The sequence below is a fragment of the Camelus ferus genome, chromosome 22 (assembly GCF_009834535.1).
Source record: "Camelus ferus isolate YT-003-E chromosome 22, BCGSAC_Cfer_1.0, whole genome shotgun sequence".
Classification (NCBI taxonomy): domain Eukaryota; kingdom Metazoa; phylum Chordata; class Mammalia; order Artiodactyla; family Camelidae; genus Camelus; species Camelus ferus.
The window spans coordinates 650,925-663,484 of record NC_045717.1 but is presented as its reverse complement, the minus strand read 5'-3'; the positions used below and the strand labels follow the sequence as shown (position 1 = coordinate 663,484).

Below are 12,560 nucleotides of genomic sequence, written 5' to 3'. Positions count from 1 at the left end.
TCACTATCAAACGATTTTTGAGATCAGGTGTCAAAACTAAGACTGCAAGTGAATTTTTTGTGACAGACTGTTAACTTCATTCAGAATGGCAGATTCTTTCCTCCCAGAAAATTACTTTCTTTTTCCTTTCCCAAATAATAATAGGCAAAATATCCTCAATTCAAATTGACATTTTCTCAGATATAGTTTAGTCGCTTAGACACCTGAGAACTTCTGCTTTTAGAACCTGTAAAAGTTAACCATCCCCTTTTGTGGGTTTAAAAATAGTCCTCTTAAAGACTTTAGCTCATGATAGATGACTTTATCACTCCTTGTAGAGTCATCAGGCTATTAAATGCTGGAATAATATATCTTTAGAGTTTTAATTCCTATCATTCATGAATATTAATCTAAATAATTCCTGTAAGTAAAAATGGATTTCTTGTATAATTATTTCAGAGAATGTCTCTTGTGATGACATTTATGAATTCATACTATGAATAGAGAATATTTTGAATGAAGGGCTTGGAATCTCCTGTTTATTTATCAGTGAGAATAATAGTATCTGAATCAGAATGTAATTTTTAGCAGTAAATAAGATAATAGGTTATGTACTTAGCATTTTGCTTAATATATAGTAAGGACTTAATAAATGTAAGTTTTTGTTCTAATATTCTGATTTGTAGTTCACCATGAGTGGAACATGTAGAAATGATGCTCTTCGACAAAATGTTGATAAATCTACTGCTAAAGAAAAAAAGACCACCTATACAACACGACTTAGTCAAGGTTATGAGAAAAGTTAATTTTTTCATTGTCCTTTTAAATGAAATTCCTGTCTGCACAGTATGAAATTTTTTTAAATGTAAAGATAATTGAATAGCAATATTAATTAACTTTAAAAGTTTTCTGGTTAAAGTTCAGGCTTAAAATGGAGTTGACAGAACACTAATTTTACTCTGAGTAGATGACAGAGAATTTAAAAAGTGACCTGCTTTGTGCCAGGCAGAAATTTTGGTGGCCACTGAAATGACACACACTAAAGGAAAAAGACGGCATTTTAAACTGATGAAAATCATTTTTTATGGTACCTTAAGGATTAATCGACTGGAAATCCAGGATATTACACTAGATATAGCTGATGGCAGGTGTTATTTTGTTTTCAGAAAAATCTATATTTCATAAAGATTATAAATAAAGGATGAATTTTAAAGCTACTATGTGCTATAAGAAAGAATAATATGTGATTAGCCTAGTAAGGAAATGGAGAAAGTAATACACTTGTAAATCATCTCTTTCTCTTCCATTACTCTATTATAAGTCTTTGAAACAAAACTGAGAAATGGCTCACTCCAGTCCAAAATGTCTCTTGTGTCAAATCTTTTATTTCTGTTGCCATAAGAATGTATTGAAACCAATGATATATTAATTGTAAAGACTTCATTGGTTTAAAAGGTTCCAAATGGGCACTTTGAAGCACAAACGGCCTAAGTAAAAGACTGCATTAAAATTAAATTTATTCTGATCACTTCTATTCTGACAAATTCCAATTAGAACAGTGTTCAATTAGAACAGGTGTATGTTGTAAAAATAATATTTTATTTTTATTACTTCTTCATTTATGATTGAGTCAAATCCTAAAATTGAAGCCTGGAGTTAGGAGTTGGTGGGGAAAAGGGAACAGAAATTGCTTTTCTTTGAGCTTCACAAATGCTCACATGCAAAATAGTATTGGTTTGTATAAAGAGCACTGGAGCTCACACTATATTAATCAACATAATTTTTCATCTTTATGTTAAGACCACAATTGTATACTAAGTTAATTATTCAGCAGTTAGTGAGCACTGTGTTTTGTCTATTCCTTACCAAGAGAAATGTATGAATTAACATCAATAGTTCAAAGAAATCATTAGGAAAAGTTCTTTGAAAATAACATCTCTCTTTTCCTCTCTACCAATCTCATTTAGGAACCCAATTTTTCATTCCTAAGAACGATATATATTACTCTTACATTGCAACTATCTTCCTAGATACTCAAGGTACTTTGAAATCCATTAACGAATGATTAAGCATAAAAGCAACTTACTTTCTGACTTTTCCCAATGTTTATACAACACATTTTTTTCTGAAGTTTTCAATATACTATAAACTTATTATTGATAAAGTATATTTAAGTCAATTGCTGTGTTTCAAATTATTTAAGTATTAATTAATTATATACATAATGTATATAATTTGAAGTAGAGACAGCAACTACAAATGAGTTGATTAATTTAATGAATGTGTGTTGTTGTTTTCATTTGGATGTGGGCTAAGCATTAAACAAATGTATTACAGTAACAGGATCCCTTAGCATTTCCAGATAACTCATTGATAGTTTTGTGTTTCTGTTCCTGTATTAAATAAAGCATTTCTAATTCTTCCGTTTCTTATCTTATCTTACAGGAAATAAATGATCTGGATGTACAGGAACTTGTAAGACGGTCAATTGGAAGGTTAACGATTATTGGACAGACATTTCCAGTCCCCCAGAATATAAGTCAGCGATGTTTCCGTGGCAACCATCGGATATCTTCAACGTTGTGTGATCCAGAGGATCCATTTGCTCAGAATGTGGAGGTATGTTCTAAGTGCCAGGATATTTCTTCAAGGATGCTTTGTTGGGCAATTGTGGAGAGAGCTTTTCCAGTGGCATTGCATTCAGAATCACACGTTTTCGTTTTCTGAACTCATCTCCGCTAGCAATTTCACAAATCTGATGGGGAGAGTGCTAAGAATCCATCTTTGATCATTTTGACCTCATTTACAGTGAAATATATCCTTGTTTAATAAAAATATAATAAGTAAAGGTTATTTTCTTTTCAGCAAGTAGATTGATAACATTTCTCATGGTAGAATTTGTGATTGATACTGTTTAATGCCAAACTCTAAAGCATTAAGCTAATAAATATGTTTGACTTTACTGGCTTAACAAGGACATAGAATTTTTTTTTTCTTTTAAAGATTAATTTCTGGTTTGAAGAGCTGCACCAAAAGAAAACAAAACAAAACAAACAAACAGAAAAAACTTAGAAGTCCAAAAACTACTGTAGTGCTATAAACTCAGATGAGATGTAGCTGAAACCTTTGCTATTCAGAATACAACAAAGAATGTGAAAGTAAATGAATAGAGTATCTGAGCAGCAAAATAAAATCCACCAAGTCCTTGCAGCTTGCTCATAAGAATTCCCTTTTAATATTCATCTGGAGCCTATTTCTTTTTCTTAAGGAAAATCCTATCAGGATCTTTTTTGGTTTTATTTCTCTTTGCACTGGATATCTCAGTATATCAATTTGAAGGAGATATAACAAAGGCAGGCACATGGACAAGAATTGAGCTCCATAAGAAGTGCTCTTTAAATAGGCAAGAGACAAGAAAGAAGAAATCAAATACACTAATTCAAATATCCCATCAAAACAGAGATTACCCTGTAAAACAGCTCTACATCGTAAAACAGTTTCTGAGGGTATCACTGTAGTATATTGCCAGCATGTTAGTTAATATTTAAACAGTATACCTGCGATATCAACAAAGATGAAAGTCATGGTCAATTTCAAAAGTGAAAAGAAATGTATGATATATTTTACAAACCTATTTCTTCAAAACATTCAATATCGAAAACATTTTAGTTCTCAGAGATGTTCAGTGTGAAAAAATAACCCTAGGAGAACTAGTTCATTCCCAATGATACTAAATAGATGAGTTGATTTTGCAGATTTCTTGAACGATGACTCGACAGCTTCCCTATCTTTAGTCAGCTTTGAATTTTTTAGATAAATTACCATTTATCCAGCTTTTTCTTCATACTTACTACCATTGTAATGAGCAGTGTGTATTAGGCATCTGGCTCCAGGATTATTGCCCATAGAACGTTCCTGCTAGATTTTAAGCTCTTTTAGAATAAGTTCCCTCCAGGACGAGGCATCATAAGCTCACCTATCTCTCTTTCCCTCATCATACCCACCTCTGTAAATATTTGTAGGTTTCAATGTAATTAGGGAGAAGGCAATGGTCTACGTAAGCCACTCTGAAGCATAAATAAGATTAACATTTTATGCTTCTAATGACCCATCTTTTCATATTAATTGCTCACGAGTCTAACTGATGTGGAAATGATTGAATTTTAAATGGAGAAAAATGTGGAAGAACTTTGATTTAGAAAATTATGATGTGTTAAAAGGCTGCTTCTAACAAAAGAGATAGCAGGAAATGTACAGATGGGCAAAGCAGAAAGTCACTACGCAGTATTTTAAAGCATATTCGCCTAACTGCACAGTCCTGGTTCAATTAATGAGTTCCTTGAAATCAGGGAACAAATATTTTGTTTGTCTTTATATTCGCATACCTTTCTGATGAATTCAGGATGGGCTGGAAGCACCACTCCTACCATCTTCATTACTCCTCTCAAACCCACAGATAGAAGAAAACAGAACAGTGACTTTTTCTTTGAGTATTTATTACATATGAACTTCCCTATTAATATATGTAATAGAATTTGACTACATGTTCAATATGTAAAAGGAAAACTGATAGAAACTTTTGTATGTGAAGATTTATACAATGAAGAGTCTAAATGCAGGGCTCTTGAATTTAAAATATTCCACTAAAAGCAGAGCATTTGTTATAGAGGTTTACCTTGGTGAATATTTTATCTCATTGAAGTTAAAAAAAAAAACAACAACAACTAGGAAAATACTTACTGAAATTTTAGAGTAGGGCATCCCCTTGAGGAATTAACCCTTACAACTTGGAGTCCATAAAAGCGATGCAAATAAAAATGACCAGACGTATCTTATCAGCAGGGTACAATTAAAAAAAAAACTCAGAAAATAATGTATGAAAATATGACTTGAGTGAGCTCTAAAAGTAGAAACCCAACTATAAAATCACAGTAGTCAATACAACAGAGGAGAAGCGGGTACAGTGAGCCCACGTAGCGATCTCTGGGCTGTTACATACTTCAGTGTACATAGAAAGGGCAGTAAGCTTTAGAAAGAACAAAAATGAGTTCCCCCAATCTTGAAGTTAGTGCCAGGAAGACTAAAATCCAGGGTTAGCTGAAGTTGCGAAGTAAATGTTAAAGACACCTTTTAGATAGAAACAGAGTTTTTAGCAACATATGAAGCAAGAAGGAAGTGGCCACTTACTGCTTGGTTAATGTTAGCTTGGCTGTTAATGGAGAGAAAATAGAAATGTTCACATCTTTTTGCTTCTGTTTTCTCCACTGAGGAAAAAATGTCTTCAGACTGGAAATACTAGAATATGTCATTAAAAGTAAACCAGTGGTTTAGAAGGAGCAGGGGTTTGGAGGTGGTCGGAGTATGCCTTACTGCTCTAAAATGAGGCCTGAAAAATAATTGCCCAGAGCAGTAAATAAGCCAGTAGGTATGATCACAATATTATAATTTAAGAATACTAGAGAAATACTTGGGAGGAAGACCGGAGTGCAAGACATTGGTATAGTGTCCCAGTTTTCAAAAGGAAGGAAAAAAGATTCTGACAAGCAGAGTTTAACACACTAAAATTCATATTTGGGTAAAGTGTAGAATATGTTATTCAATATATGGTTTGGGGAACTTCAAATAAGATAATAGAACTTCCTTAAGAGCAAACACTTTCAAACTAAGTCCTACTTAATAATTTTTTAGATAGGATGTCATAAATCGATTTAGTGTATGTTGAGTTTTATGTAGTGCTTGACAGATTTTCTTATGAAATCCTTATGAGAGGACATTAAAAAGCCTAAATAAATTGATGTGATGTCATTCGAATAGTTTCCCCAGAGGACTCCTAAAAACAGAAGATGGTGAACACTCTGGCTTCAGATTTAAAAAAATATTGTAAATATATTAAAGTCTCATTATTATATGAGACTTTATTAGACTATATTAGAAGAATGTATTCTGTAGTTTGAGTTCTTCTACACTTATCACCAGGGCTTCCCTTACCTTCAGTTTGAGATGTATGGAGCTAGAAGAATATTCAGATCACACTGATAAATATTCTGCCCTTGAAGTGGTCATCCACAAAGTTTCTGTCCTTGGACCAAATATTTTCAAAATGTTTAAATCACACAAATGAAAATGAATGAAGTGTACCTCTCAGATTTGTAAATGACGTTAAGCCCAGGAGAAAATGCTTACATTGTGTTACATAATCAAGATTCAGATTGTTACTATTCACTAACAACATGCCTGTAAGTTGAAATATCACAAAGTAAGGTTCAAAATCAATTAGGAACTCTAGGTAGATGAGACCTGGTCTGATAGCTTTTCAAGGCCATTAAGATGAAGGCAAATTTGGTTTGAGCATAGCAGAAGTCGTTATTTCCTCCAAACCATTCTAATGTAATTTTGGTCTCTATATCAGAAGCATTTTACTAAGATCAAGAGAGAGCTCCTTATACTGCTCTCTCCTAGTTAGCTCACATCTGCAATAATGTGTCAGTTCCAATATAAACACTGAATAGAAACATTGAAAAATAAGAGAAGGACAGAGGAAAAACACTGAGATGATGAACAGCCTAGAAATTACACCGGATGATAAACAACTGAAGAAAAGACGATGTTTCAGGGCAGGTCATGGGAGGTATCAAGTAGAGGTTGCACATAGAAGAGGTTGGTGCTGATGGTTCAGTGAAGGCAGAAAACAAGTGTAGTAACAGTAAGGTGTAGAGAGAAAGGGTTGGTCAAATGGTGGGATACTGGAGTTGAATAAGATGTTAGAGGGCTTGTGCATTTGTGTCCAGTAAATGATCATTTGTGTTGCTTGTGGCCTGAGTAGAAGTGAAGATCTTCTGTGTAAGAAATTGAACCACTTTCATACAAGGAGACAGTTTGGGAACACCGTGAAGGAGAAGTCATGAATAAAGAGTGACCAAGAGGTCAGTAGGTGATGGCAGAAAGGGGCTGTAATGCGTGGTATAGAAGAAAGCATGAACTTCAAAAGAGAATAGGCAGTTGCCTGGGAAAGAAGTAAAAGAAGGGGTAACAGCTAGCTCAGAGAAGGTCATCAACCATCTTTTTGATCCTGCAGTTTGGGATGTGGGCAAATTTGTTGAAAACACCTGTCACATACTGAGTACAAAGCACTCACCTTTAAGACCAGCTTGGATGCTAAAGTATGTGCCTCAAGGTGTGAGGAAAAGACTGCACCCCAGGAAGTGTCAGGTTTGGGTGGAACCCAGTTACCAGGTTTCTCCCATCTGATGTTAAGCTTGACTTTCTCTTCTTTGACTTCTTTGCCTTAACATCTCTTTATCAAAAACCAAATATGTGCTAGATTCTAGGCTAAGTCAAGAGGAAATAAAAAAAAAACAAAGTCGGGGAAAGTATGTACAATTTGAGCCCCCGTCCAGAAGGGACTCATATTCTAGTGTGAAAAGCAGATTTAAACAAAGTCTTAGCATCATGATATGCTTCAGTAGACCCATGCGCTGAGCATTATGGAGATAAAAAGAGGACTGCCCACTTAGCCTGGGAGGAGGGAGAATCCTGAGGTGTTTTCAGGGTAGGATTCACCCAGCTTGTGTTCTGTGAAGTGAGGATTGGAGGATGTTGACCTTTGGAGAAAGATAAGAGACATCAAAGGGTGCTCCCACAACTGTCTCACCTGCATACTTAAAGCAGTCCGTCAAAGGAAGAAACAAAATAAAGCTGGAGAGATAAGAACAAGCAAGTCTGAGGCGGTGGGGCCAGGAGAGGTTAGGAAAGGCCAGGTTATTGCTGATTATTGAGAAACCATGAAAAAATCTGCCCTGGGTTTTGGGGTATAGGCCACTCATGCTGCACATTTCTTCTAGGCTTACTTTTTGGGTCTTCACAGTCTAATTCAGATGAAGTTTGATTCATCAACTGCTTTTAACTTCAAGTTTCCCTCTTCATTCTTTGCCAGTTGCAGCCGACCCCCTAATCAAGCAATTATGTGTCGAGGGAGGGGCGGGGGGTGGGAAGGTAACAATAGCTTGCCCTGACAGTTCCTTATGAAGAACAAACTGGTATTTCTCGTAGTGCATACGAGTGTTCAGCGTCTCCTTAAAGGAAGGTCTACAAACACAAATGATTAAAGATTTACCTAGTTATGAAAGAAAACTCCCAAGGCACTGCTAGGAAGTGCTTGTTAACACTTGTTCTTATGTTACTACTGTGCAGTCATGGTTTTCCCCTTTCTGTAGCGTCCTGCATCTTTTCTATTTAGAGTAGACCTTTCAATATTTCATTTAGCATAGGTTTAGTATTCCTGAATTCTTCTACTTTTTGCTTGTCTGGGAAATTCCTTCTCTCTCCTTCTACTCTAAAGGATACCCTTGCTGGATAGAGCATCCTAGGGTGCAGCTTTTCTCATTCAGAACTTTGAATGTGTCTTGCCACTCCCTTCTGGCCTGCAATGTTTGTGTAGGGAAATCAGCTGAGAGCCTTATGGGGGTTCCCTCGTAACGAACTCTTCCTTTTTCTCTTGCTGCCTTTAGAATCATTCCTTTATCTTTAACCTTGGCCGTCTTAATTAAAATATGTCTTGGTGTAGGTCTGTTTGGGTTCTTCTTGTTAGGGACCCTCTGGGCTTCCTGCACTTGGATATCTGATTCCCTCTTTAGGTTTGGGAAGTTCTCAGTCATGATTTCTTCAAATACCTTTCAATCCCCTTTGCCTTCCTTCTCCTTCTGGGACCCCTGTCATGCGTAGGTTGGGGTGCTTTGTATTATCCCCCAGGCCCCTTGTATTGCTCTCATTAGTTTTCACTTGCTTTTCTGTCTGTTGTTCTGATCGGGTGACTTCTGTTATCCTGTCTTCTAAGTCACTTATCTGCTCCTCTGCGTTATCTAGTCTGCTTTTGACTACTTTTAGCTTGGCTTTTATCTCAGCCATTGAGTTTTCTGTTTTTAATTGGCTCTCTTTTATAGTTTTATTTCCTCTTGGTAGTATTCTGCATTTTTATCTGTAGTCTTTCTCACTTCCCTCAGAGCTCTGATCACTCTCTTTTTGAAGTCATGATCTAGTAGACTGTCGAGCCTATTTCATTGGTTGTTCTTTGAGGGGATTTCTCTTGCTCTTTTAATTGGGAGTGCTTCCTCTGCTTCTTCACTTGACTTCTGTCTCTCTCACCGTGGCTTATGGAGTATCAGTTATCTACTGTGGTCTTGAAGGGCCGTTTTTGTGTGTTTTGTTTTGTTTTTAAAGAGGATGCATTCCTGTGTAGAATGTGCGCCTCTGCTAATTTTGTTGCAAAGTCTGTTTTTAGTATGTACGGTTGTCATATCTTTCTTCCAAGTGTGTTGCCTGTTATCCCTTTGATTGGGGCTGTGGCTGGTGTCGTGGTGATCAGAGCCTGCCCTCGATGTTGAGTGGGGCCTCCTTTTTGTTTTGTGTTTGTCACAGCCCTGACAGGGGCTAGGTCTATTCCTCTTTTGTTGGAATGGGAGGCTTCCAGACCCATTTCTGAGCTGCGGTGTGTGGTAGGCGGGGTGGGAGCACTTCAAGTACTCTGTTGACTCTGCCCTTGTCCCCGCTTTAGCCGCAGGAATGTCAGCGCTCTTCCCGGGTGTCCCCCAGGTTCTCCACCCTCAGAGCTGCCAGCGCAGACCTGCCGACTTCTGGGTCGCACACCTGCATTATGGTGCCCTACTGGGGTAGTGAGATCCCTGGTGCCCAGTGTGGCTCCTGCACTTGCCCTCGCTGTGCGAACTCTGCTCGTTCACCTTAGAGGCCTGCACTGGTAGAACCCCAGCCCTGTGTTGATTGTGTGGTCGTGCCACCGAGTCAGAGCTCTCCCCAGTGCCACATCCGTGTATGGTAGGCAGGCCCACTGAAAGGGCCGCAGCAGCCCTCGCCCCCACCGTGTGCCAGAATTCCGCACCTTGCTTGTTTGTCTTGGAGGCGTGGGTCCACAAAGGCACCCGCGGAGCCAGACAGTCCCCTCTGCCTGAGGCTGTAAACAAATCTCAATCCCACCTATGAAGTTGTGGGACCCCTGGGTACAGATTCCAGGTTTGAACCCCATCTTTACCTGGGAGCTGCACCTCTCCTCCCGAGAGCATGCCAGTGATGGTGCCACAGGCATGTGGAGACAAAGGCTACGGCTCAGCCGCATTGCGCCCCCTACCCACAGTGCACACCAGCAGTGTTCCTTTTTTTCTTTTTTTGGTGGGTGGGGGACCCAGGCTATCCTGTTCTGTATACACACCCAGCCACGGCGTACAGTACACTGGATCCAGCCCCTCAGGCTGCCTCTGCCCAGTTAGTTCCAGCCCTCCGCTGGGCTCGGGCAGCCGGTCCCATTCCACCCGTGCCGGCTCACTTGTAGGGCTAGGGATCGCAGGGATCCTCTGTGCTGGTTTTGCTCAGTTCTGTCGGCCAAGAGGCTGCTGTGGACTCCTCTGAACCTCGGAGGGTCCCCCTCCATCCCCGCTGACCTCTGCATTTGAGTGGGGGTTGTCCCAGCGTAAGAGCACTGTTTCCTCCCTTGCTGCTCCCTCTCCGAGGGACAGGTCCCACACTAATTTCCTTTTTGTTTTGCTTTTTTTTTCTCCTCCTACCAGCTATGTGAGGAATTTTGTCTATTGAAGAAGGAGATATCTTGTCAAAGTCTGGCCAGGTGTTCTGAGTGGATGGGTGGGTCCGTGCCTGTCTCTGTTGGTGTGTTCTTGGGAGAGAGCGAGCTCAGAGCATCCTTCTACTCCGCCATCTTGGCCTTTCCTCCTTCCCTTATGCCTCTTAGTATTTGTTACATATGATCAGGTGCTTCTATATTGGGTGCATATGTTAATGAGTGTAATATCCTCTTCTTGTATTCCTCCTTTGATCATTATACAAAGTCCTTTGTCTGTCTTTATGGCCTTCGTTCTAAAGTCTGTTTTGTCTGATATGAGTACTCCTACCCCTACTTTCTTGTCATTTCTCTTTGCATAAAAAATCTTTTTCAATCCTATCACTTTCAATCTATGTGTGTCCTCCACCCTAAAGTGGGTGTCTTATAGGCAGCGTAGTGTAGGCTCTTGTTTTATTATCCAATCTGCCACTCTGTGTCTTTTGATTGGAGCATATAATCCATTGACATTTATGGCAATTATTGATAGATATATGTTTACTGCCATTTTGAACTTTGTTTTCCAGTTGATTTTGTGTTTTTTCTTTGTTCCTTTCTTTTTCCTTTTGTTCTTTCTTTTGTGGGTTGATGATTTTCTTTTGTATTAGCTTGATTTCTTTCCTTTTTACTTGCTTTTTTTGTGATTCTATTTTATGCTTTTGATTTGTGGTTACCCCGTTTTTCAAGTATGTTAACCCATTACTACATCTATTTGCTTTAGACTGGTAAGCATATAGTCTCAAACACATCCTAGAAAGAAAGAAAAAAAAATCTACATTTTCTTGCTCCCCTCTCCCACATTTTGTGATTTTGATTGTCCTCTTTTACATCTTCATGTCTATTCCCTTGCTGTTCGTTTTGGTTATCACATTTCTAATTGTGGTTTTCTCTTTTCTACAGATTCCTGCTTTTCTATTTAGAGAAAAAGTTACTGTATTTCTTTTAGGATAGGTTTAGCATTGGTGTATTCTTTTAGTTTTTGCTTGTCTGTCAGATTCTTTATCTCTCCTTGTTCTCTAAAGGATATCCTTGCTTGGTAGAGTGTCTTAGGCTGCAAGTTTTTCTCTTTCAGGACTTGGAATATATCTTGCCACTCCCTTCTGGCCAGCAGTGTGTCTGTAGAGAAATCAACTGATAGCCTTATGGGATTTCCTTTGTAACTAATTCTTTGTTGTTCTCTTTCTGCCGACCTTTGGCCATGTTAATTATAATATGTCTTGGTGTAGATCTGTTTGGGTTCTTCTTGTTTGGGGCCCTCTGTGTTTCCTGCACTTGGATATCTATTTCCTTCTTTAGGTTTGGTTAATTTTTAGTCATGATTTCTTGAAATACTTTTTTGATCCACTTTTTTTGTTTCTTCTCTTTCTGGGACCGCTATTAGGTATAGGTTGTCGCACTTTATATTATCTCATAGGTCCCTTACATTACTTTCATTTGTTTTCATTTGCTTTTCTGCTGTTCTGATGGGGTGATTTTCATTATCCTGTCTTCTAAATCACTGATTCATTCTTCTGCATCATGTAAGGCTGCTATTGGCTGCCCTTAGCTCAGCTTTTATCTCAGCAATTGAGTTGTCTGGTTTTAGTTGGCTCCGCCTTATAGTTTTTTTTTTAACAGTATCTTGCATCTTATCTATAGCTCTCTTATTTCCTCTCATTTCCTTCAGTGCTTTTATCATGTCCTCTTTGAACTCCAAATCTAGTAGACTATTGAGGTCCATTTCATAGTTCATGCTTCCAGGGGACTTCTCTTGTTCTTTCAATTGGGATTGGTTCCTCTGCTTCTTCCTTTTCTAAATATTTCTCTGACTATGACTTTAAGTGTAACAGTTACCTACTGTGGTGTTGAAGGGCTCTTTCTTTAGTTTTGTTTTTATATGGGAGCATCCCTGTGTAGACAGTGTGCATCTCATTTTTGTCACAAGGGCTGTTTAAGTATGGATGGCTGCCAGGTCTTTCCT

At 38.2% G+C, this 12,560-nt stretch overlaps 1 protein-coding gene across 14 annotated transcripts in view; it reads left to right on the top strand.

Moving 5' to 3' along the window:
* Positions 1-12,560, top strand: part of LOC116656675 — a 144,369-nt gene that overhangs the window by 55,607 nt on the left and 76,202 nt on the right. For all 14 annotated transcript variants that reach the window (XR_004314165.1, XR_004314164.1, XM_032464848.1 and 11 more), the window contains one exon: positions 2,425-2,598. Coding sequence is in view for 12 of the 14 variants with exons in the window: in XM_032464848.1 (XP_032320739.1) it covers positions 2,425-2,598 (174 nt within the window). In the remaining 2 variants the exon portion in view is untranslated. The remainder of the gene's footprint in view (positions 1-2,424; positions 2,599-12,560) is intronic.